We start from the raw sequence: 26,310 nt of genomic DNA on the forward strand, positions 1-26,310 counted from the left end.
GAATGTGGCGGGGCGGGGGCTGGGGGGCTCAGGGAAGCGGTGACACATTTCAGGTAATCGCTGTCAGAGACGTGACATTTTCATTCATAGCTTTGTCAGAGTAACCTTTGGGGGAAGGGGGGGTGTCTTCTCCCACGTGAGAGGTTGCCATTCATGTATTAATTTGCTGTTACATTTTAAAAAAAGAAAAGAAACCACATACAAGGAAATCATTTATCTTTTTATGATCTGTTTTTCTCCCCGGAACTCCTCCTTCCCTTTTTTTTTTTCTTTCCCCTCCCTGAGAAGTATGTTTTCAGCAGCTCCTGCTTCTTCCTCAGTCCCTAATACCTGAATCTGCGCGCATCGCCCGAGCCTCAGTGCCGTGGCGTCACAGGATGTGGGGGACGCGGAGGCTTCTCCACCCCGTCACGGGGCAGGGTGGGCCTCCTCGCCTGGCTCAGGGTGGCTTCTGCTCACAGCAGAAGCCCAAACTGTGATCTCAGCTGTTTGTCCACAGCTCTGGGTCCGTCAGAGGTCATTTGTCCCCCACCCCTAATAATTAAGAGGTGAGAAGGTAGACGCCCTTCTGGGTGGAGAAGAGAGCTCTGGTACTGTGGGGTCACTGCTCAGCCTTCCCTGAGGAGCTGACCCCAGTGGTTAAGAACCTTTGGCCACCTGGACCCACCCCTGGCTTTTTTTTAAAGTCTAAAACTAAAGAGACTATCAGAATTGTTTTTGTTTTTGTTTTTTTAATTTCTTCTTCTGCCCAAGTCAAGGTAGTCTAGAAATAAGCAGGCCTCCATGTTGAGATGTATTAAGAAACAATGACGCGGGGCACCTGGGTGGCTCAGTGGCTTAAACCTCTGCCTTCGGCTCAGGTCATGATCTCAGGGTCCTGGGATCGAGCCCCACATCGGGCTCTCTGCTCAGCGGGGAGCCTACTTCCCCCTCCCTCTCTGCCTGCTTCTCTGCCTACTTGTGATCTCTTTCTGTCAAATAAATAAATAAAATCTTAAAAAAAAAAAAAATGGCGTGATCCCTACAGAGGAGACTCTAAATGTAAGCTGTTTGTACGTCATCAGAGAAGATGGAGAGTGTTGGAAGTATGACCCCATCTGTCCCTGACGTGTCACAGGGATCCCTTCATTCCAGACTCCTTCTGAAGGCTTAGGAAACTATTTCCTGTAAACGTGTAGCTTCTGCTTTATATCCAATTAGCTGGAGAACAGGCCAGTTTTATGCATCAAGATTCCAGATGTTGGAAGAACAGAAAGTTTACCTCGATGTGCTCTTCCCTTCACAGCGTGTCTGAGATGAAGATGGAAGAGATTTTGTCTGTTCTGACAAGGGACGACTGTTTCAAAGGGAGCCGGTGGGGAAGCCAGGTGAGTTTTTTACTTATTGTACTTGTGAACAGATGTCACTCGTTTCTTGATTTGGGGTGATGGAGACTGTGTGCGTGGGACAGTTCATTCCTCTGTCAAGCAGGCATCGAAGGGACCATGAACATTAAGGGAGACCAAACCTTGATTGTGGTTCTTTCTCTTTGCCTCCGGATGCATTTGCTGGTCTCATCCGGTTAATGGGCTGCCGTCCATTCCGGAAGTCCGCCGGGCCGCAGCAGGCTTCCCAGTAAGGAGGGCTCCTTCTGGCCTAGAGTGAGTTTGGGGCAGGGTTACATGCTCGGCCCTGGTGGTCCCTGTCCAGATTATCAGTGAGGACAACTGATGGGACCCATTGGCCCAAGACAACATGGAAGAACGAGATCTCTCTGTGTCTCCTTTCAGACACCCCGCTTCATCCATTTTAGTGTGGGTGCCGCACTCCGAAGAGGAGTAACGTTGAGATTCAGGGAGAAAAATCCGTGTTATCCGGGCAGTTCCACAGAGAGACCCGGGGCATCCTTTCCTGCTGCTTCTCTGCGGCTGGGCCCCTGCTCGGATGCTGCTCCCCACCCCACCCCACGACGACGATGGCTAACGTGACCCGTGCCCAGGAGACACACGCGTCACAGACACGTGTGTGTAATGTTGCTGGATACAGTTTTGTCTATGACATATTAATTATTTAAATATTTTACATTTGTTTTCTTAAGCCTAAGGATAGACTGGAAAATTAGAGGCAAATAGATGAGGGGTAAGAGTTTCTTTTGTGTGTCAAGAGGTGTCTTTATTTGGATCGATCTTCTCCCTGAGGCTGGGACCTGGTTTGACAGGCCCTGACTTTAGTCCTCTTGTTCCAGAGAGAACCTGAGGAAGCATATCCTAGAAAAGGCAGAGGGACGTAGTCCCAGCACGTGTCCCGGGCCCTGCCGCACTCTTCACACACTCGGTCCCATTGACTCCTGCCAGCGGCCCCGGCAGGCGGGTGCTCTTGTCCCACACCCTCGGTGAGTGGACAGGGCCTAGAGCGCGGGGTGAGGAGACGTCCACAGGGGCAGCCTGACTTCGGAGCACGTGGTCGGCCCGCTGTGGCAGCGTGCTTCCCTTACTGTTCCCGAGACCGAGGCAGCACAGCTAGACGGTTGTTCATTCGGGTCACGTTAGCCATCGTCGTCACTGCGGTGAGACTTGGTCAGTGAGCGCCACCGCAGCAGAGAACCCTGCAAGCGAGAGAAGCAGTTAAGCAAGACTCCAGCGATCAACAGTTGCTTTAAGCGGTATTTCATCAGGAAACGTTCCGCAGTAATCGTTTGTTGTCAGGGGAGGGGACCAGTCAAAAAACAGACTCTCATTGGTCCTGGCACACTTCTTCTGCATGCTTCTAGGCCGGGTTTTCTCATGTTCCCCTGGACACTTCATTACAGGCGTGGGGCAGTGTGGGGGAGGCAGGAACCCTTCCTGCAGGCAGCGTAGTGGAGAGGTGAAGGGCACGGCCTCGGGGTCGGATTCCTAATCCCTGTTCCCAACTCCGTGGCTCTGGGCAAGGACTAGAGCCTCCTAAGCATTAGTGTCTTCGTACGTCATGTTCTTGTTCTCGCGAGGAGATCGGAGGATTGAGTGAGAAAGAACCTAAAAACCCCAACACAGGTCTGAAGGGTGTCCGTCGTCGTCGTCAGTCAGTGGCAGATGCGGGATTCCGAGTTCAGACTCGGTGACACGAAGCCCAGGGCTTTCTGCTGTGTCCCCTGCAACATTAGCATCTGTCTGCTCCCCAGAAATAAGAGCAACCGTGAAGCCACAGAAGGAGACGGTGAAGTCTCAGTCCCGTCTCATCTTTACTTACACTTCCTGGGACTGGCTCTGGTGTCGGTGTCTGTCCCTGAACTGGGCACACACCAGTTCTGTCCGGGTTGTTGATCGTCAGGTGCTTCTGTGGATGGGACGCACGTTCCCCCCTGAGGGGCCAGGGCAGCCTCAGTGCCCTCTTCTCTTCCAGGAGCGAGCCACGGCCGTTCCTCCACCTGCGCCCTCCCATGGCCTCGTGCTCTAACGCCTCCCCACCCCCCACCCCCAACCCTGTAAGTCCCTTCCTGGGCGTGAGGCCAGCCTTGAAGTCTAGCTGGGGCCCCAAGGCAGGCAGACTTGGGTTTCAGTCCCTGCCTCACAGCTGGTGGTTCTGTAGCCTCGGACAGGTTGTCATCTCTACAGCCCCAGTGTTCCCATCTGTAAGCTGAGAACACGGGTGCCCATCTTTTTTTTTTTTTTTTTTTTTAAGATTTTATTTATTTATTTGACAGAGAGAGATCACAGTAGGCAGAGAGGCAGGCAGAGAGAGAAGGAAGGGAAGCAGGGCCCCCGCTGAGCAGAGAGCCCGATGCGGGACTCGATCCCAGGACCCTGAGATCATGACCTGAGCCGAAGGCAGCAGCTTAACCCACTGAGCCACCCAGGTGCCCCACGGGTGCCCATCTTGAAGGTTCCTATGAGGTTGACCTAAAATTCGGCAAAAAACACTCCATGTACTTCTGGGCCCTGTCAGTTTGTCCCAGCCCCAAGCTCCTGCCTTGATGGAGGGGGACAAATAGCATATTTTTATATTTTTAAGGTGTGGTGGACTTCATTTTTAAAAACAAAAAAACGCTTAGAGCACCTGGGTGGCTCAGTCAGGGAAGCATCTGTCTTCAGCTCAGGTCATGATCTCAAGGTCCCAGAATTGAGTCCCACATCAGGCTCCCTGCTCAGTAGGGAACCTGCTTCTCCCTCTGCCTGCCCCCCCACCCCGCCCCTGCTACTTCTTTGTGCTTGCTTGTTCTCTCTCTTTCTCTCAAATAAATAAATAAAATCTTTTGAAAAAAGGGAAAAAAAGGCCCAGCAAGGTTGGGCTTTCACTGATACCAAAATAACTGGTTAGCTTAGAATACTAATCATACTAGGTCCCATGTGTCCCGCTGATGCAAACCTGGCTTGTTTAACCACAGTTAACTTGAATTCAGAGGCCAAAGAGAAACTAAATGAAATTGACTGCATTCCTAATTATCACACAGATCTACAGCCTGGAAGAGGGGTTTACGTGTGTGATCCGTGTGAATAATAAGACAAATAAAGTGGGTGCTAGGTACAACTTGTAGTACCGTTTCTCGTAAGAAATACAGTATGTTTTAATTGCTGTTCGCGATCTGGGCAGTTGTGTCTAACACATGAACTGGCATCAGACAGATAAATGTGAGCTCAGTAAACAGGCCTTTTACACACATAGCCAGACACCTCATTATAAGGCCCTCTTCTCCTTGCTCGGTTGAAGTCCATTGTAAATGTCCCTTTGGCACATACATTTTTGGGCTTCTGTGAACAGAAAGAGAGTGAGTGAAGCATCTGTAAAATGTATATTTCATATTTAGGTGTATGAAATATATATGGCTACGTCTGGGTGTGCGAATCCTCACCCACCTACAAAGAGAATAAATTTGATCTTTCAACTTTACTGGGAAGCACCCGGAAGGTTCTAGGGAAGCGTGAGGGTGAAACTCCACTTGGCAATCAGGTGATTAAAACAAAACCCTTCCGTTTAGTTTTTAAAATACCTTAGAAGTTAGCAATATCAAGATGTGCTTACCAAAAAAAGGAGAAAAAAAAAAAGCCACGCTCCCCCCACCACGGCTACCACCTACAACTTTTTACAACAGAAAAAACCCAAAAAACAAAAAATGCAGCCCGAGTATCTTCAGCTCTTCTGTTGCCTCTTGATAGGTGTGAAATTTTCATCTTCAAAGTATGCACACAATCCAAACATGTTTTTTCTACAAGTTTTTTTTTGTTCTATGAAACACGCCTGTAAACGGATCTTAACAAAAAGCCTGGGCCGTGGTAAGATATTAAAATGAGATCAGCAGCCCCTTTCGTCAGTCCCTTTGATCATCTCTTCTCTCCGGGATCAGTAGGGCTTTATGGACGAAGGAATCCTGAGCGTGGACCATTGCAACCCCGTTTTCCTAAGCTAGCCCTGGTCCACTGGTTGCCAGTTAGCGCCATTAACCAGCACTGGGTCTGTGCGTCTTTGAGGGGTGGGCGCGCCGGTCCTGCAGGGCACTCGTGCGCCCTCCGGGCTTTGACCCACTCTCATTACGGCAGCATTTCCCCTGTCTGGGCCCGAGCTGGTGCTGCGTGCTTGCCTCTGCCCCTGTCTTCAGTTTAAATTTAGACTGTCCTCCCCGGAAGACAACTGAGAAACACCTCATTCTCAAGAGGGGTAATTTTAAAATAAAGTATTTCTGGAAGAGGGGGTAGAGAGAGAAAGACATGCTTTTTCCTGAGTATATTGTGTTTTCTGCATTAACTTTTCCTCATATTTCCCTGAAACTGACCTCCTCATTTCAAATGCATGAACCTAGTATTACCGCCTTTTTTCTACCTATTTCACTTGTACACACACATTATATATGTGTGTGTGTGTGTAATTTTTTTTTTTTTTGGTTGGAAAGAAAAGATGCCTCATTTTGAAACCTAAAGGGGGAATAAGAAAAGCCCTTTGTAATATATTGCCATATTATCACTAAATCCCCTGACAGTTGTGACACAGAAGCAAGTCACCTGTCACTTAAGCTTGAGGTCTCTTTAATTTTCTCCTGGAATTCGCACCAGGCTGTCTTTAATTTGAGGCCTTTATTGGAATTCTGAAACCTCTCTGCCTCCCTGGCTCTCAGATCTATTCTGAGAGCTGTTACAGAATGTATACAATAACCAACAGAGGGATTCGAGCGGGCTGGAGCTCTGTTTATCTAACACTCTAGAGGGATTTTTGTGCTCATTCGGTCCTGGCTGCCCGGCTTTCAATATCGCTTTGACAACCATTCTGCCCTTCTCATTAATTTTAAACAGTTAAAACACAGGAAAAAGAGGAAAAAGTTTTCATTATTAAAGTGCTTTACTTTTTAATAACAGAGGATTCTGTCCGCCAGGGGAAAGGGCATCCTCGCTAATTTCACATTCATATTAAAAAAAACACACACAAGGAAGGTGACAGTTGCATTGCTGAGGTGGCTTCACGAAAGGAGGGCCGCAAAAAAGAAAAAAAAAAGTTTGCGTTTCACATCAGTTAAGAGGGTAAAAAAAAATCCTTGTTAATGACAATAGCAAATGTCCACTTTCATAACACTGCCCCTGAGTGACTTTCCTCTTGACATTTGAGTGGATAAAACCCTTAGGGGACCATGTACTATGAAATCAGCTAGACTGTCATCAACCAAACAGGTAGCAGGAGTGACTTGACGAAGCTAAAAACATTTTCAGGTTGTTAAAGTCTCTATTAATACAGAGAGGGACGTGGACCCAAAGAATGAGGCTTTTTCTTCTCTCCCCTTTGTTCTTCCTCTGGCAGCTTTAAAAGGGAAAGAGACTCTGGAACCTAGGTCAGGCTCCAGACACAGGTGTGGACACCCTGTCTTCCGCGGGGTTAAGGGAAGCAGGGACGGGGCCCACACTGTCTCCTGGTGACCCACGTGGGCGGTGGGTGTTGGCTACTGTGGAGGCTGGGTAGCATCTCCGAGGGCATCGATGTCTTGGGGGAGACGTATTAGCCAAGTTGAGTTTGGAGAATCTGGGTTCTCTGGATCTCAGATTCACGTTCAGTAGAAAGCACCCGTGTTTTCAGACGTAGGAAACAGGGGTCCCTAGCTGGCTCAGTTGGAAGAGCGTGTGACCCTTGGTCTCAGGGTTGCGAGTTCAAGCCCCACATTGGGCTTCAAGCTTACTTTAGGGAGAAAAAAAAAGGATATAGGAAACAACACTCAGCTTTAGGGGGATATAAAGAAAGGAAATCTTTTCTCTGGGATTTTTGAAGAATGAAAAGGATATGAGTTTTTATTAACGTTTTCCGTCTGTAGAACCTGAGTGCGTACAGATGTCACGTTTGCTATGGAGATAGTGTGGTCTTCTCTGAATGTGGTGTGACGGAGCACCCCCTACTCCGTGACAGGGCCCTGGCGTCCAGCACAGTGGTCCCGGGCTGAAAGAGTGGATCTGAAACACTGCAAGTCTGTGCCTCCCCAGGAATGAGGGAGCACGCTCTGAAATTCAAGGACAGGCTCAGTGTCACGCAGGCCCCTGTGGGACCCTCTTAAAGAGAAGGTCCCATTGTTCCCCTGAGGAGCTTGAGGGAAGGGGAAGATTTAAGGCCTTGGTAGGACACACAAGTCATGTGAAACCTGCCTGTGTTCAGTGATGTTTTAAATGCCCAGATTGGACTTGGAAAATTCCAGAGTGTCTCCAGTGGGCATTCATTTTGAGCAAGAGGCCAGGAGGACGAGTAAGTAAGTAAACAAGTAAATAAAGAGACCCGATCTTCTCCCTCACAAAGCCATCTTCATCTCTGCTTGACTTTAACATCCGTAGAGCTCCCGTTTTTCCTCTCGTAATATTGAAAGGATTACCCTTGTTGGCTCCTCAGTGGTTACCGGGTGATTTTACTGTTATTAAATCTATTATAAAGTGCTTCATTATTCCTGACTCTGACTCTGTCTCTTGTTTAATCCTTCCGCCACCCTCCCAGAAATCCCGTGCTGCCGGCCCCCAGGAAATCCGAGAACGAGCCACAGTCCTGCAGACGGTATTTGAAGATTACGTGCACTCCAGTGAGAGCAGGGTCTCCTGGGCAAAGAAAGGTCGGTGGATTTCGTAGGTGCTCGTGGACGGACAGCCCCCAGGACGCCGTCCCACCTCCACCCGCAGACCCCCGACAGGCTGAGTAAGAGGCCAACTGGGGGTCTCTGCTCTCCAGCAAAAGCCTTCGGCCTCCCTTGTTCCACAGGGTCTAGAAGCAGGCACAGAAGGCTTTAAAGCGATATTAAATGCTAATTTCATCCTTCCCCGTGTTTCACACAAATGAGGCTTTATCTTGGCTTACATAGGACGAGAACTTTGACCCAGTGACTTGGATCTCAGGGATCCATTTTTGTGTTTCTTTGAAAAGCGCATAGATGAGACATGACATGTCAGCAAAGACCATTGTAGGCATGGAAATTGGAGTTGAAGGTAAGGACCAGAAGGATCCAACCTGAGCAGGCTTGGTTCGGTCATACAAAGGAGGAGGAGAGAGAACGGACCGAGGGAAGGCCTAGACCTCGAACCCGATCCCTGGGGAATTTCCCGGAGAGCGAGGTGTGCATTTACTCTTCAGGCCCTCTTATGGATGACGTGGCTCCTGGGATCACCAGGCATTAGTGGGAACTCAGCAGTTCACGCAGGAAGGGGCTTAGAACAGCAGGATGTTTCTTACGGCGGTATGCCGCGTGTCATGGCTGGTGAGTGTGTCGCATGTGCCGGTGACATGCGGTCCGTGCTGGGCCCTTGCTTCTTTCTGCTGGTTACCTGCTGCTTTGAGAAGAATGTCAGGCTGGCTTACCAGTGTGTGAACGCCACAGCATCAGCTTTTCCTTTTAGAAATTGAAAATTAAAAAAAAAAAATTCGTTCATTTAACAAATAGTTATTGAATTAGTCACCGTTCTGGGTGCTTGGGATACATCAGGAGTCAAAACAGAAACCCTAACCTCTCTAACACTCTAGTTGGGGGGCAGACAGTGAGCATAGTGTAAATAAATAATAAATCTTTTAAAAGGTGTCAAGAACTGTAGGAAACAAGCAGGCGAGGGAGGTGGAGGAGTGAGTGGTCAGGGTGAGCCCTGCTCTGAAGGCAGCTCGAGCAGATTGAGGGTCACGTACTGCTAACAGAAGGGCTGCCGACAGAAGGGCGTGCTAGGCCCAGAGGAGTTCGGGGGCGGGGAGGGAGGCCCGTGTGGCCAGAGGAAGGGAGGGCCCATGCAACAGAGGAGACTTGGAAGCTACCGAGGACTTTGGGGGACCCCAAGGGCCATGGGAGCCATTGCAAGACTTGGAGCAGAGATGTGGCATGGCCCACAGAGGCTGGCAAAGATGGTCGGTGTGAGAACAGACTGGGGGGCCACGGCGAGGGCTCGGGGACTGGTTCCAGATAGTTGTGGTCATCAGGAAATCGAGCACAAGAATGGGTTAGTCGGCACGTGTTCTGAGTGCCTACTGTATACCCTGGCATACCTACAGGTAGCCCTCAGTGGCTGCCATCACCCTGGAACAGACCAGGGCTGTGTAGGACGGAAGATGAAGTCCTAGGGATGGCCCCGTGACCAGAGATCGAGCAAGCGCACAGCCTCCCGGCCCGCGCTCTGCTAGTCCCCTGTGCTCGCGTTTTCCTCCGGTGAAGTCCCAGTTCCTGAGGGTTTTCCTCCGGACCCACGTCAGAGAAGCACCAGCACCTGTCTCTCAAGAGGAGTAGATGATCTGTCACGGTGGGGCGACAGATGCTGGGCGTCTGTTCACAGGCGCAGGGAGCTTGCTGGGGGTGCGCCACGAGGGGTTGCGCAGGATTTCTTGGTTCATGACCAAGTGGCGATGAAAAGGAAGAACTCAAGGCCACGCCGTCGTTTTTGTCGTTGGTTTTGAGGTCAGAGGTGTTTTGGATCTCCTGGCGACACTAGGACTGTCTCAGGGTGTCTGGCCGTCAGAGTAAAGCTGTAGCGAGGCGTCCTGAGTGTGGTTTACTGTTTTCGTTCGACATCACCACCGCGGGAGTCGGTCATGCCAAGAAACAAGCAGAGTGACTGGTCTGACGGATACTGGAGCGGGCTGCTCTGCTGGGTTGAGGCACCAAGAAGGAAAGAGATGGGCATTTTTCTCTGCCAGTGGACGTCCACCTCAGACCGGTGATGGTCCGGCAGGAAGCCGCCCCTGGCAGGTGTCGGCCACTGCAGGCCCCCTCTGCTGCCTCAGCGCGTGCGGAGCGTGGAGGAAGTGAGGGTGCGCGCGGGGCCGTTCAGTTCACGACACGGGACGGACGGCACCTCCCAGGTCCAGACCGTCTCTGCCTTTCAGTCTGCGCGTGCAAATCCCCCGCTACTGACGGGCCTCACTGACGGGCCTCCCTTATAGGCCATTCCAGAGCCCACCTCATGAATAATTAACGAAGCAGCTGGGTTTTGCCTTTATGGCAGAAAACTAGTTAGAAACTGGGCCAAGTACGTATGCCTTTGTTTTCCTTTCGCATTTCCTGGCCCAGTCATTGTTCCTAGCCAGCGTGGGATTGCTGTCTGTTTCCGGAAGCAGTCGCCCTTTCCCCTCATCTCTTGCCTCCTTTGGCTAGATTCAAGTGGCTAAAGACTGTGCCGACAGACGGCTGCACTCCGGACTCCTGAAGAGAAGTTGCGGAATCTGGAGTTCTTTACCTACGAACCTCTGCTTTCCTGCAGTGGGGCCCCTCCGGCTTCGGGGGCCGCGTGCGGAGCAGTCGTGCCTGCCCAGGAGGGGCTGCTTCTCGAAGTCAAGAACACCCAAGCCACTGAGGACAGATTAGTTCCTTCCCTCCCTCCCGCGGCGTGATGGCAGGCGGGCAGGTGCTCGGATAAGCACTTTGCACCGTGTGTCGGGAGGGACACGTGTCTCCCCTCCCTCCCTCTCTGACCGCAAGTATCATCCGGAAGACACTGCTGTTCCTGATCAGGTGGCCAGTGACTCTGACTTTAGGAGCAGGGCTGAAGTAGATTTCTCTTACGACTGTGAGACAGGAGCCCGTGACTCCGGGGCGCACCTGTCAGGGACCGCGGCGTCCTGCGGCGTCCCCAGTGAACGCCCCCTCCTCTGCTCTCCGCTCCTCTGGGCCCCACAGCCCCTGCTCACGGCGTGTTGTCGACATGCCCCCAGGAAGCCTCTGCGAGCAGCTTCTGCAGGAATTCCTGCTTCCCTGGACCATCCAAACATGGGAGGCCATTCAGGGATGTGAGGACAGCCAGGTGTCGCGGGCCCCAGGGAGACAGGAGCCGTGAGGACAGGGAGCGTCAAATGCTGCACACGCGGTGGTGGCAGGAGAAGACCCATCTGCCCTTTCTTGGCAAACTTGTTCCACCCGTAGAGCCGTTGGCTGGGCGGCTGCGGGTCCGGGGACAGAGGCTCCCCAACCTCAGCTCTTCCGTTTGGTGCAGGAATAGGGGGCTGCTGGGCTTCCTGGGGAGAGCGGTGTGCATGAGGGGGCCTGGGCCGGCCCTTGGGCCACTGAGACTGTACAGGTGCGGAGTCTCTGGCTTGGCTTGGTGGGGCTGCCGTCCACTTCGGTAGATCGCGAGTCAGGGTTGAGGCTTGGGAGGGAAGGGGCGGGGCATGGGGAGAAGAGGCCTGCTCCCCCCGGGCGGTGGCCGCGGGGCTCTCCCGAGAGAGGAGGACTGTGCAGCTCTTGGGTCTGAAACCCTGTGTCAGAAGCAGCAGACGGTGCAGGCCATGTGAAGTGTTGAAGATTCCCCTGAAAAAGCGAGTCCCCGGTTATTAAAAAGGACAGTGAGCACAGACGGACGGCGGGGTGCAGGGGAGAGTGCACACAGGCTGACGGCGGGGTGCCGGGGAGTTGCCTTGGTTATTATTTCTCATCGATTGGGAAAAGGAGTTCACTTTACTCAGTAAATAGAGCTTTCATGGATTCCCAGGATCCTTCCAGGAGCTGATCTGCTAAAATGACACTTTTTATTACTGTTCATAAACGCCAATCTCCCGGTGCTGCTGGGATATTACGTTTAAGCTGTGGGCAAACTTGCCAGTCCAGTGGCTCGACAGGCGAGGGCGAGCGAGGCTGGTGTTTAGCGCCTGCTTTTCTGTGCGATGCGTGGTGCTGGGCTCCGGCTTGGCCAGGGGGAGAGCCGGGCTCGAAAGGGAAAGAAGCTGTGCTGGGCTTGGGGCCCCTCGGAGCCATCCCTCCTGCCCTGTTGCAGTGAGAAGGGCAGACACTGTCATCAGAACCGCAGTACTTTCCAGAGGAACTGGGTATAGGAGCGTCTCTCTTTCCTCAAAGGAATACCGAGATAAGGTGCAGCCAGAGCTCCCCACTCCCAAGAACCACGTCTGCCTGTTCTCTGGCAGCGCCGGGCTCCAGAACAGGGGCGCCACCGCCTTAACTTTAAGACAGGACCGAAACCTCCACGACGCGCTGTCGGACGGACACCTGTAGGCTGTTGGCAGTGCTTCAGGGAGGAGGGACCATTTTGTGGGCTGTGTTAGGAGTTTAATAATTGCCTTCCTCCTCTTTAGAATTCTGTTTTCATTGCCTTTTTTATGCCGTTTTCAAATGGGTAAGGAGCACTGTATCAGTAAATCTTAGGTGCTTTAGAATGAATTTGGTTTTAACATGCTGGCAGTCCACAAGGACATGGCAGCCGTCCCTGTGGAGGGCGGGTGGAGGTGGGGCCCGCGGGAGAGGCGGGGCCCGCGGGAGAGCAGTCACCGCCCCGGTAACGTGGCCTGCGGTGAGCAGAATGACAAGCACAGTAAAGCCTTGGGAACCTTTTGAATCTTATAACATGTGCATGTATTAGCTATGCAAAAAAGTAAGTGAAATTGAATTAGGAAAATGTTTCCGTGACGTAAAGTTCTAAGGATCTCGTTTTTCATGAGGGAATGCCACACTGACCATGTCCTAGTTTCTTCACTTGTGCTTTTCATTCACTGATACAACAGACACTTACCAGCTGCCTGCTGGGTCCCAGCCACCATGCAGGGAAGGCCCCAAGCCTGGGACCGGGAAGAAAACGGGCCCCCTGCCGTCCAGGGTGGGGACACGCTGCACAGTAAAATCTGAAAATAGATTGGGTTTAGTCAACAAATACTTGTGTCCTCCTGGTTTATTTTTTGAGGAATTAAAAAAAAATTACGCAAGTTAAGATCTGGGTGGTTCCTGTATGTGGCGCTGTCCGGGCTGTATGTCGCGCGTTGTCCGGCACGATAAAGTGGGCAGGACGGCCGCCAGGCCAGGGCACGTGGGGTGCTCCGAGCCCCCGTCCTGACGGCCTCTCCGACCCTTCTTCCTCCCAGCTCTGCAGGCCTTCATCCGCGCCTACGCCACCTACCCCCGGGAGCTGAAGCCCATCTTCCATGTCCGGTCGCTGCACCTCGGCCACGTGGCCAAGAGCTTCGGGCTGAGGGACGCCCCCCAGAATCTTGGTGTCGCAGCTGTGAAGAGAAGGAAAGCAAACCTGAGCAGGTAAGCTGAGTGGAGTCTGCCCCGCAACAAACGCTGGGAGTCAGGTGGGTGTGGAGAGCTCCGCGCCCAGCGGCAGCGGGGAGGGACGTGCGAGGTTGCGGCGCTCCGGGTAAGCACCTCCGTCTTTGGTCCTTGTGGGAAATCATCACCAGGGTCTGCCCCTCTCTCAGAGTAGTCAGTGCTTGGAGCCAGAGGAGAAACACCTCCTCTGAAGGTTTTTAAGGCACCTGCAGAAATGCAGTGGGGTCTCCTGCCGGGTCCAGATGTTGTGGGGACATTACAGGGGCAGCAAGACAAACCTGTGGTTGCCCTCCCTGCCCACCAGCAGAGTGACTTCGGGACTTGCTGGAGCCAAAGCTTCAGATGTGCTGTGGTTCACCCTGGAAAGTTCTCCAGGGTTTGTATGAAAACTTCTGGCATGTTCTGTGAAATCTGCCTGGCCCTGTCCTGGTGAGCTGGAAGGAGCGGCGTGTTCCAGCTTAGTGCCTTTCTCCTGCTGGCTGGGTGGGCCCTGAAAGGCGGGCTCCAGGGGCCCCCACGGGACGCCTCGCACCATGTCGCTCTACTTGGTGCTGAGCACACTCAGGGGCAAGCGCCAGGCACGCCGGCAGAAAGCATGTTCCCAGCTATCCAGAGGTCCTCCGGAGGAGAGGGAGGCAGGCTGCCCTGTAGGCTGAAGCCTGGGCTGCACAGTTTCAGGAAGTCCTGAAACTCCACAAAATACCTTTGCAAAAGGTCTTTCTCTCCTCAGAGCCAAGCGGTACCTTTAATACCAGCCCCAGCCCCTTTGCAGGAGCCAGAATCCTTCCGATCCCACGGGCTGCTTTTAGGGGGAGTTCGTGTAGCACGTGGGTGGGGGGACAGATTGAACAGACACTGGGGGGCAGGGAACCCTTGCACGCTCTGGGCAGTTACTTTGTGTGGAGCGCCGTTCTTTTTGCTTATCAATTACAAATGCCGCGTCCACCTGCCCTGACCGAGAACCTGTGCATGTTTCCTGCACGTCCCCGCAAAGCGGCTGCTGGCGCATTCGCCACCGCCACCCTCGTCAGCGCCTGATTTCTCTGGGGCACAGTGACAAAGGGAGAGAGGACCGCCCGGTGCAGGGACGTGATCGCTGGCCTTGCCTGCAGGGGACTTGAACTCCGCTGCAGTGCCACTGTGATGGGAGCTGCTGGGCTTTGGGCCGCATCTCTGCTCAACTTCCCAGGGCCTCGGGTTCCCCAGCTACAGAAGGGAGGAGGAAATCGATGTGTTTAGCGATTTCCCAGGACTGTTTTGAGAATCAGCACAAGGGCAGGTCCTACAGATGAAGCACCTTAGAACACAGACCCGGCAACCAGGTGGGTTCATATCCTGGAACATCCAGTTTCCTGTTCCGGGACTTGGCACCTACAAGGCTCTTTGTAACAGATAAAACTCACCTAATTCTACTGCCAGCCTGGGGATTTTTAAGAGGGTTCCTTTTTTTTTTCTTATGTTAGCACCTCTCACATGGGACTGTCCTCCAGTAATTCTGTGAAGCAAGTCGTTCTCAGCACTGCTTTCATCCGTGCCCAGACAAGACTAAGACACACCGGCTCTGGTTTCTTCCAGGCGGTTTTGAGGGGCAGGGCGCTGCCCGCCACCCCTGCTACGTGTTCTGGGCGGGGCTGCAGCCGGCGACTTCTCTGCCCGTCCTCCCAGAGGGAGAAGACGCCTCTCATCCACTCCCAGGCACGATGGCGCCGGCCTCGGGTCGCCGTCTGGGGTTGGAGGCGGCTGCTAGCTCTCCAGGCTGACTTTGATTTTGAGTGTGTGAGGCCTGCGGTCAGGTCTGAGCGTGACCTCCCGGTGATCCGGAAGCCAGGCCGTCCTACCGCCGTCTCTAAAATGCTGGCACTGCGAGAAGATGGAATATGCCTGCCGGCTGATTACTGGTGGGAAACTCGTATTTTGCTGCTTCCTCTCCCCGCAGATAAACGTGGCTCCCGTATTTTATTGTTTGCAGCTGATGTACCTTTATGACCGGGCATTTCATTAGCAAGTGTTAATCCAGATAGCAGCTCCTCAGACTGGGATGTCCTCAGCTCTTCCCCAGATCCCGGAAAACGGAGCGGCAAGGCAGGGAGGCCGTTGGGAGGGGGACTTGGAGCCAGCATTGTCCTTACCTTGAGAAGCCACTAGGGAGAGAGCAAGCCGCCGCCTCCTGCTTCGGCTGACCCTGCTAGCAGATGGGCACCAGGACTACTATACCCCTGTGAGCAGGGGATTTAACAGGGCTTTATTTAGGGAAGAATGGGCTGATTAGCTGATAAAGAGCATGTAAGATGGTATGGGGCGGCCTTTGATGTCTGGCTGGCGCGGCAGGGAGCCGGGTGGTGAGTGACAGCAGTGTGTCACAGGATTACTCTGCCCGTGACAATGCCGCTCTCTGTTCTGGCCATGTCACCACTCAGTTACAGCTACTTTTTGGGTTGTTATGCCCTTCTTTTGAAGGCATTTCTCTCCACTCTCACACCCCCGCACCCCACCCCTCCTCGCTAACTCAGACGGGCACTCGGGGGTGCGGCAGGCACCGTTTCTCGTTTGGGGAAATCTTGTCACTCCCGCAAGAAGAATGACTTTGCAGCTAATCTGCACACGGACCGTATAATCGTGGTCAGGGTAAGCGGCAGAGAAAACGTGACAGATTTTCCACACCTCAGTCAGGGCTCAAGCAAATGCCAGTTGCTGCTTTTTGAGTGCTGGGAAGAAAAAGTCCATTAAAGCCCACGAAGTGCAGAGAGTTATGCTGTGGCCACAGTGATTGTTCTGAGCTCAGGCGTCTCCTCTGAAATCCATCTGTCAAGAAAGAGTGGTTCCCTGTGTTCTGTATGGACGGATCAAGTAATAGCCCTAAATTCGTCAAATTATGCCGCATTCCACTTGATGGGGTTTACTGCCTGGAGTAGTTCTGTGTTCGTGCAAACCTCAGATACCTGCAAACCAAATCCACCTCACGCTGCACGAAATCTGTCTCGCTTTGCCGTGCACCAGACGAGGAATTTGGGTGTTAGAAACTCAAACCAAGAGCCTGTGAGCTCAGGGACGTGTTTCCCCGCCACGGCACAGGGAGGGTCACCTCGTCCGTGCTTCTGCTCCTCCACTTGACCAGTCTTCAGGGAAAGAAACGGTGTCCCCAAATGAGATCTTAATCACCAGGTCTGTGGCTCCTTTTGCGTCCTTGGCTGTGACAGGGAGCGCGAGGCGTTTTTCCCCGGCACGCAAATACAGTCGTAGTTACAAAACTCTCCTGACACCTACATGCGGACCTGTCAGAGCCGCCCCCCCACCCCAGACCCCGACACACACAGCTGCACAGGGAGTCGATGCTGGTGGTAAAATATTGAGTGGCCCCTTAGCAACATCCGTCACGAACACAGCCTTTCCCCCTACGAAATGCAGTTCCGATTTGAAGCTTGGTAGACTCAGCAGTTGCTTCAGAGAAGCAAAGGTAACAGACCTTCCAGAATTTCCATCTTCCCCGGAGACACGGAGGCCCGGTACTATCTGCTGCGGGAGGGCGGAGCTGCCGTGTTTGCCAGGGCGTCTGTCTGCGTAGGCAGCCGCACACCCGTCATGAGCAGGCGTGCCGCGGGGGGCTGCGGATCCCTCACCTGTCCGACACCGTGGAGAATGGTCCAAGAGCAGAACAAGGGCCTTACGGTCTCAGAGCCACCGCGACAATGTGAACGAGCAAGTCTGTGGGCTGTAACCGCCCTCTCTCATGTGAGTTCTGTGCTGGAACCATGAGAGCACTCCTCTTCCCCGGACAGTTTAGTCTGTAGCTGCCTAAGACTTGTCTACCCGGCTTCTGCCACCTGTGTCTTCTGATGTTTTTCTTAGTGCTTAGAAACGCCCGGGACATCGCCTTTACCAAGAAGCCAGTAACTGCTTCTCTGTTCTCGCCTCTCTCCTCCTAAAATTAGTCGAGGAACAGCACTCTGAATTGGTGACTGTTCTTAAAGGAGACGCAGTTTTGTTTTATTTGTATATGTTTTCTCACACCAGCCTTCTTGAGTGTTGCCTGATCTTACCAAATGGGCAAACAGTCTGAAACGAAGGCGCTCTTAGCCTCGGCTGCTGGCCGCTGGCTGCGTGCGCGCGGCCGGTGCTCGACGGGCTGCGGTCAGTAACGCAGGGGTGTGCAGGGGCCGGCTCCCCTGGGTCCTGGTCTCAGGGCGCCCAGAGCCAAAGTTCCAGATACAGTGCATCCTCTACAGCAAGTAAACATCCTCCTGGAGAGGGTGCGTGCCGGACTGCCCGTGTGAGTGATCACAAGCACTTTATCCCCAGGGTTGAAACTGGGGGTTTTGCAGACTCCGTCTAGGGCATTTTTCAATTTTGAAGGCCTCTGCCCTGTCACTGGCTGTGACTGTCGCCCCCGGCTGTTCAGCGGTTGTTAAATAACTACTGAGAGTCCCTCCTGACTAGTACTGTAGTGTCCCCTCGTGTCGTCGGTGCCGAGCCAGGGAGGGCCACACGGTGATGAGGAGTCGGTGATGCGCCACTTCCCCTGCTCGTGCCCTGGGTCAGGCGACTCAGGCTTTCACCCTGCCTAGTCCCCTAGCCTCCCAGATGGGGGAACTGGAGCTTCGTGGTGCCGCCGTGGGGACCAAACCAGGTGCTGAGTGCAGGACATCGACACAGTGTCACACGTGAACGCACGGAGCACTTGTTGCCGGAGACAACGGCGACAGTACTGCTGGTGGCTCTCCGCGCCCGCCTTCCCCGTCCCGGCGAGTATCCGGGGCACAGGGAGCAGAAAGTGCGGCCACCCTTGAGCTGAGCTTATCAGGAACAACCTTGAAGACACGGAGCGGGTCCTCTCTGAGACACGCATGGGGAAGCGGCAGCTGCCCCTCCCCACAAGGCAATATTCTCATCATTAGGAGCAGCTTGCCTGCCAATTTTTATGTGGCATTTACAGCCTCCCTAATATCACTTAATTAGCTGAAGGCAAGCCTGGAATCTTGCCCACTGTGAAAACTCTCTAGATTTCATTGAGCCAGTGATCCTGTGAAAAAGACAGATTGGCCAAACGTGAGATCAGAGGCTGGACAAAGCCACGCTTGAAAACGTGGGGATCTCTGGGAGCAGCGCCACCCCTGCATGTGGCCGAGACCTCTCCTGACCCGGCCACACCGCTGACCGCCGCGGCCGCTGTGCCCTGGCCTCTGCCTGCCACTTCTCTGCCACCTGCCACCCCGCCGCCATCGGTGGCAGCCCTTGGCCCCTCACCTTCCTCTGGCCTTCTGGACTACTCTGCGGCCACTCTGCTCCCCTCTGACCTGTGCTCCAGGCTGAACAGCTGCACACCCCTCACCCGTCACCCTCGAGGCCAGCCTGTTGCTGGGTCTCGTGGCTCTAACGACTCAGGCACGCGACAACGGCAGACCCGCTCTTCCCAAGGACCTGCCTCCCACGGCCCCCGTTTCCCCATTCTCTCAGGGCCTGTGCCGAGCACCCTGAGGCTGAGGCCTCTGGCCCAGTTTCCCTGGCTTCACAGGGGGCCTAGGCCTGGGGATCAGCCCACAGAATGTGGGGACAAGCCGGTTCAGGAAGGTCAGATCACGCAACTTCAGCCTGAAGACCAGAGGGAAAGAGCTAAGGACCACCCAACAAAGCCTTGAGGACAGATGTGCGTGTCCGGCAGTGCGAGGGAGCGGGACCTGCTCTCAGACTCCCCGGGGGAGCTCTGTACACACAGAGGCCCAGGCCCCAACCCAGGGTCGCTGAACCAGGGAAGTCTCAAGTGATGAAGAATGGGGTGGAGGTGGTCACGAACTTGACTGGCAGACCCAGGTCCTTGGAGCAGGTGATGGAGTGCCCTTCACACAGGAAGGCCGTGATGTGCCGGCCGAGTGTATGTGCGCTCTGAATCGATTGTAATTTAATGCGGAACCTGGATGAGCTGCCCCGGTTGTAGATGGGACCGCGTCCACCTGGCCTCTGCTGAGGGAGAGAAGGTGAGTCGCTTGGAAGTCCGCCTGGATCGTTGCGGACGGTGGCCGGGTCTCTTCTGGTGGAGCACGTGGCCCAGCCCAGCGTTGTCACCCGGTCCCCTGCAGCTTTTGAGCTCACTGCGTTGCATTTGTAGGCCACTCCGGGTGGGTGGCCTGGGGCGGGCCCGGCTCCAGTGGAGGGCTCGCCCCTTCCTGCAGCTCAGCCGGCACAAGACAGTCTCCATCCCCTTCCCTTCTCGCCCGTCGGGGACTGTGGGCCCCGTGTCATTACAGTGGTGCACGCGCAGCTTTTTACATTCGGCCTTTTGCTTCTACCACTATTTCTTTTTCTCTCTGACACCATGCAATTACCAGCCCTGTGCCTCCTCGTGAAGCCAACACCCCCTCATCCCCAGCAAGCTAATGAGGCAATTAGAGGGATTTCACAGTGACCCTGCTCTTCCTCCACACCTGGGTCACCTGCAGACGGCGGCAACCACGGGGTGTGCTTTCAGTCAAGCAGTCAGGGCTGACAACAAAGAACAGGAGCCCAGCCAGCCTCTCCTGGGAGGGTGCCGGGCGATCACGTTCACTGTCGGAGACCCCCAGACAGCAGAGTTGGCAGAGGGGACTGGCCCGGCACGACTCGACAGACAGCGGTTGAGGCGGTGTGCAATAGGAGGGGCCCGGCCCTTCGTTCGGTTGGCCTTGCTCTGGTTCACGCCACTGCACAAATCGGAAAGGACACCATGGGCGTCCCCAGCTTTCCCCTCGCTACACATGGTTCGGCTCCGCTTTCGTCATCCTGGCCTGCTCTGACTCACTCCTGTCATCTGTCCCTATGGTCTTTGGGCTCCCTTCCTGAGTAGGAAAGTGTGTGTGCCCAGCCCTTCTGGGGACGAGGCCAGAACCTTTGCACCCTGTTACGACCTGAATGAAATGGCTGCAGGTCTTTTTCAGATACGCTCTTCACTCTGGCCCTGAAGGTACAGCCACAGTGCAGAGTGGAGCGCAGTGTCTTCCCTACATAGTGATCCAGAAGAGGGATGTGTGCGGAGCACCGCCCCGGAGCGGCAGCGTGGGTCTGTGGGACTCTCGGGCTTCTGCGCACCTGTGGCTGTGCCCAGTGCATGTGCGGGTCCCACGGAGACGTCAGCGGGGCCCTGTGACTGAGGCTGGTGTCCAGTAACCCGGCGGGATGTGGGCAGGCCTGGTCCCATGGCCCCATGTCTGAGAGAGCCTGGAGCCCGTGCTCTGAGCACTTGAATGCTGCCTTGCGTACCCTTAGTGGAAGCTTCCAGGTTCTAGAGTTGATATTGGGCAGAGTAACAGATATTTGGAACTTGCTACAGATGTTTTTCTACATGAGCAGGTAGTTGTTCACGTAGGGAAAGAAATAGGCTTGAAGCAAGAGGTCATTGGTTTGCGTCTGTGGAAGACTGGTTTGAAACCAGCAGAGGAGCAGCCCCTCCTCCGGGTGGTAGAAGCTTGGTGTTTTGGGGGGCAGCTACCTCAAAAGCTCTCTGAGAAGATGGCAGAGAGAGTCTGGATCCCACTTTTTCTCTGGCTTCCTTCGGGGTCCAGAGGCAGAAGGATGCGGTGCAGCGGGGAAACCTGGAGCCAGTGTCCCATGTTCTGAGCTTGATCGTGGCCCTGGTGGTAGCGCACCCGCACCGTGGGGCCCGTGGGGGCCCATGAGGCCGTGTGGAGTGGGAGAAGTTACTGTCCCGCTGCCTCTCTCTGAGTCTGTAAGCGATGGGCGAGTGCTTCCTGGAATCCTCCAGAGTCCTCCCACTGCAGCCGGCCCTTGACTCGCCTGTTGTGTGGCTCCTCCATCCAGAAGGCCTCTGCTCCGGGCCTCCCAGCCGTGGGGGCCCTCCGCCTCCCCAGTGGACCCTGCTCGCTGCTAGAGCTCCTGAAGATGAGCCCCGATGGACCACTTTCATTTCCCCCCTTTGGTCTTCTTTCCACTCTGTGGTCTCTGTGAGATTCAAATACTGAACGCGCATGATTTGCAAACACAAAAATACAGGTGTTGTTATCATTGATCAAAGCCGTCCCTGGGCCACATGACATGTGTCAGACATCTGATGATGGCTCCTTCTCTCCTGTCTTTCCTCTTTTCCATACTGTTAATAACAATAACAGTCAACGTTTAATGAGGGCCTTCGCAACAGGCACTGTGAGAAGCGCTTTGATTCATTAGTTCACTTAATCCTGTTGTGGGTGAGCAGACTGGCACGAGGAGAAATCGGGCCTTGGCCAGACTCAGAGAGTCGCTCAGCCCGTGCGGGGCGGCTCCAGCGTCCTCCCCCCTCGGAAGGGCCAGCTCTGGCCCGCGGCGCCGCCACCAGGCCCTGCAGCCCAGCGCCTCCAGCTGCTCCGCGGCCACAGTCATCCCTCAGCCCGGGTTCTTTTCAAAATCAGGCTCATGAGATTCCCCAAACATGCAGCAGAGACTGACCAGCACGAAGAGGACAGCGGTCACATCTGTTGGTCTGTTAATGGTAAGAGCCGGGACTGCAGCTACGGCTCGTGTCCGGCCCCCCTGGGCCAGGCTGTCAGTGCGGCAGCCGGGGGGACCTCCCTGTGTCCCGCCCCTCACAGGCGGGGCTTCACACGCACCCAGACCTCCAGGCCCATTCTTGACATCTGGGTCATCCTGGGGCTTACGTTGAAACTGAACAACTAAGCCCCGCCCCTACTTGTCTGCACGTGTGATAGTTCAAACCACCGAGCTGCTTTGCATCTCCAGCGAGATGTTGCCTGTGCCCCGGTTCTGTTTCATCTTTCAGCTGAGGCCCGTCCGTCTGGCCTGCTAGGGTGTGGTAGGCGTTCCGTCATCCCGTGTGTTCGCTGTCCCTGCAGGCTGCTTTCCGTTGGCAGATGTGATAAATGTGCCTCAGATATCATCCAGGGCATCCGTAACACTGTCAGACAGGATGGGCCCAGAGGGCTGAGCTTGGGGGGGTTTCGTGCTGAAATTCTGCACCGAGCCGATCAGTCTCTGACGGCGTTTTCAGGATATAGTCTTACCTGTTACAAGTGCACTTAATTGTTTCCGCGTGTCCACTCAGTATTTCTCCATCTTGGTTTTTTTTTGCAGAAAATTGAAACGTTTAAAGCACTCTGACATGCTTGTGGGCCTCAATTTGGAAGCACTTTTTGACATGGGGGAGACCGAGCTTGGAGGAACCGGTTGACTGGGGGGCATTAGCTAGGTGAGGGGCAGAGCTGGGGTTCCAGCCAGGGTCATCAGACCTCTCGTCTTAAACCCTTTCTTTCTCCCGCAGTGCCACCCCGCCCAGCAATGTCTGGGCCTTGGTCCTGACAGAGTGTCTGTCATTGGGCACCTAATCTCGAGAGTTCCCATCCATTTCCAGGATTCTGATTCCGCTCTTGACTTCCTAGTCTCCGCTGTCTCTAAAGATGATCTCTGTCCTCGCCTTCAGTGTGCCTGCCCTGCCAGGCGGCAGACTAATGCAGCTTCTGTGTATTGGTCACCTGAGGCCAGCGTGGCCTGGCGGCGTGTGTGTTCTCAGCCCAAGGCTCAGAGCTCCCTTCTGCTTCTCACTGGGTCTTACTCTCAGTTGTAAGGCAGGAACCCACTTTTTATCAGTCCTTGGGTCCAGAGAGCCACTGCCGGGAATTTTCCTGCGACGTCCACTACCACAGCAGGGCTCCCCTGGAATGGGGTGTCTTCTGGGACCCTGATAGCTTCAGAGAAGCTAGAGTTGGTCTAATCCTAAGAAATCACAAAGGAAGCGTCCCTTATGTGGTCCACCCACCAGCTTACATCTCTACCGAAGCAGAATCCAAAGGGTGAAGGAGTCTTGGTACAGTTGCTTCTCCTTCAGTGACCGCGGAAGGTTTGGAACACATGCTGGCTGGCTCCTTACCTGAACCACTTTGTTGCACCAGAGGGACTGCTCGTCAGATTCTCCTTGGAGCTGTCTGTTACTCTTACTGCCATCTGAGAGCCACCGAAACCCCCGCTCAGACACTGTCGCTGTCCTGCATCCACAAGAGCAAGGCAGGAAGTAGAAACTCTCAAGCCGCCTGCAAGCATCCCTGTCTCCTACCGGGATCACTTAGAACACAGGCTCTTCTTCCAGCCGGGGGCCTGCCTCCCTGCAGAGTCCTGGGCGGGGAGGAGGGTGGGTCTCACTCTGGCTCTGGGTCATTCATTTTCATGCAGAATCTTTCAGATCAGAAAAGTAACTACACTGGACTCCTCCCTCTTCTGTATGTCTGTCTGATTTAAGAGAAAAATCCCTCACAGAATCAAGCAAACTAACAGCCAAAGGGAAGGACGTTTTAATAAGTAAAGATTAAAATACTTCGATGTTTCAACATAGGACAAAAATCTACCATTTGATTTTTCTCTCCTAAAATATGCTTTTGTCTGATTAAAAAATAATACATGTTCATTGTAAAAATTCAGGAAATAGAGGAAAGCTTTAAAAACCCCCCATAAACCCACAATCCAAGTTAACCTTGAATCACATCTTTTATGCCCTTCAGACTTCCTCTGCAAGTGTACGCATTCAGGTCTCTTCATATCTGTAATGAAGCTGAACAAATTGTGAGTTTCTGAAGTGCTGTTTTTCACCTGTTATCCAACCATAAGATGCACTCTATCTGGGGCTCTAAGAGTCTCTGAGATTTTGAGATCATGTGAACGTTGTCTTGTTACTGAAAGTATTTTGGGACTCTGGGGTGGCTCAGTCTGTTACGCTTCTGTCTCTTGGTTTCAGCTCAGGTCATGATTGGGACTGAGCCCCTCACTGGGCTCCGTGCTGGGTGTAGAGCCTGCTTAAGATTCTCTCTCCCTCGGGGTGACTGGGTAGTTCAGTGGGTTAAGCCTCTGCCTTCGGCTCAGGTCATGATCCCAGGGTCCTGGGATGGAGCCCCGCATCAGGCTGCCTGCTCCTCAGGGAGCCTGTTCCTCCTCTCTCTCTGTGATCCTTGTCTGTCAAATAAATAAATTAAAAAAAAAAAAAAAAAAGATTCTCTCTCCCTTTCCCTCTTCCCCGCTTAGATGACCACAGCACGGTGGTTAAGTGTACACGTCATAGGGTCAGATTTTCGGGGCTGAACCAGCAGCTCTTCTGTCACTGGTTCATGACCCTGGGGGTGCTAACACTACCTGTGTCATGGGGTTGTTGGCAAAGTAAGTAAGTTAAATACCTGCCAAGTGCCGAAAATGGTACCTGACCTACCCTAAGTGCCCTGGAAACGGGAGGAGTAGAATTATTATTACGGTCGCATGGCCAGTTCGAAAGCCATGGATTTAAGACTTGTTTTACCTTTGAATCCCTTCACCGCCCATGTGAGTTACATGTTGTTCTAATCGAGTTGCAGACTGCGTTAATGCTGGCCGTCTTTGGACATCACTTGCGGGAAGTGTTCTGAACATCAGAAAGGGGGTGATGGGTGCATTCTGAGTCCCTGGGGGGCAGGGTTATTGTCCAGTGACTGTCTTGCATAACTGGATAGCTGCTGGGGAGGAATCGTTAAACCAGAAGAAAATCTTGATGGAATTAAGGCAGTAGCCGAAGGAAAGAAAGTATGCCTGAACAGAAAGTATGCCTGAACGCTTTTCAGTGCGAGGATGAGGAAGACTTTCCTAAGCCTGACCTAAAGCGATAAAATAGAAAAGAAAACATCGATTGGCTTGACAGTACATAAACAAAAGAAGATAAAGTGAAACCCTCCGTCCCGCAAGAGGACAGCACTGACACAAGCCTGGGCTGGGCCGACTCCCTACCTGGGGCGGCCCTCTGGGAGTCTGTCCATAAAACTGGGAGGAGGGCCTGAGGCCCCTCTCCTGCAGCGGTCACCCTAGCGACCATACAGATTTCCTAATTAGGCTGTGATTTCACCTTATTGGCAGTGAAAGCGGCATCTGCCTGTCCTGCCGGGTGATCCAGACTGGTGGCCATCCAGGCTGCCGGCCGAGGGGGCTCGTTCAGCCTTCACTACAAGGGAGCTCCCCGTGGTTAGATAAACTGATCTGTTGCTTGGTAACTGCCGGATTACTCACTCGCAGCCCCTGGAGGGCCACTGGAGAGGGGCTGGAGTGTTTGGAGGGCAAGGAAGTTGGCGGGTCCCCGGGAGGACTGCAGCTTGGCCGGAGAAGGAAGCTGGAGCCCACGTGCGGCCGGTGCGGGCCCGGGCTGAGAACGTCCCACCTTCCCGTCTGCACTTGGCCTTCTCGGCCCCGGCCTCAGAACAAAGGAACGGCAGGCATGATCCGGGCAAGAGGGAAGATGGGTCCTGCTGCTCCGACAGCAGGGGAGCCTCCTGCGGGTGACCCTGAGGTCCGCGTCCTCAGGAAGGGCTCTGGGTCTGAAAGCTCAAACCCCGCTCGCTCTCCAGGCCACCAAGAGCCTTGGAGTTTGGCTGTGGGCCCTGACTTGAAAGTACGTTCATTGACTAGAATGAGATCATGACATAGCCCGGAGGTTTTGCGATCACAAAAGCTCCAGGCTTCTATGCAGGACCACCTCCAAGACGGCGCTTTCAGGGGCGGCCTCTTCCACAGCGCGGACTTGAAGCTGCTGGCCGGCGCACCCCTACACACGCCCCCCACCCCCCCACCCCGCCCCGTGCCCAGCAGACGGGGCCTTATGCGGCCCGGAGCACCCAGCTGTGTGTGCGTGTGCGCGTCCACCTGCCGTGTGGCGCCGGTGATGGCGCCGGTGATGGCGCGGGGCATGCCGCGGAACGCCCTGGCCGGGAGAGTGTCACTTCTGCAGATGGCTGCCCTCGGACGCTGGCTGTTGATCTTGCATTAGCAGGTGGCAGGAGCAGTCTCTGAGGCGGCAGAGACATTGTGTGCTGGGGAGGATATTTTGACTGGAAGTTTGCATATTTTGAAACTCAGTTGTTGCGTTTAAAATTATACACATTGTAAGTACCTGGCGTCAAAAG

General features: G+C 54.0%; 1 protein-coding gene across 5 annotated transcripts in view; it reads left to right on the plus strand.

The window, feature by feature from the left end:
* DDX31 (DEAD-box helicase 31) overlaps nucleotides 1–26,310 on the plus strand; it is a 70,921-nt gene that overhangs the window by 40,381 nt on the left and 4,230 nt on the right. Inside the window, exons 17-20 of one of the 5 annotated variants that reach the window (XM_059410456.1) lie at nucleotides 1,286–1,367; nucleotides 7,909–8,020; nucleotides 13,240–13,408; nucleotides 14,893–15,520. In XM_059410456.1, the coding sequence (XP_059266439.1) occupies nucleotides 1,286–1,367; nucleotides 7,909–8,020; nucleotides 13,240–13,408; nucleotides 14,893–15,415 (886 nt within the window). In that variant the 3' untranslated portion in view covers nucleotides 15,416–15,520. Of the gene's footprint in view, nucleotides 1–1,285; nucleotides 1,368–7,908; nucleotides 8,021–13,239; nucleotides 13,409–14,892; nucleotides 15,521–22,667; nucleotides 22,802–26,310 lie in introns of those variants that run through there. The other 4 variants (XM_059410459.1, XM_059410458.1, XM_059410460.1 and 1 more) reach the window with 4 other exon arrangements.

This window comes from Mustela nigripes, chromosome 9, assembly GCF_022355385.1.
Source record: "Mustela nigripes isolate SB6536 chromosome 9, MUSNIG.SB6536, whole genome shotgun sequence".
Lineage (NCBI taxonomy): Eukaryota > Metazoa > Chordata > Mammalia > Carnivora > Mustelidae > Mustela > Mustela nigripes.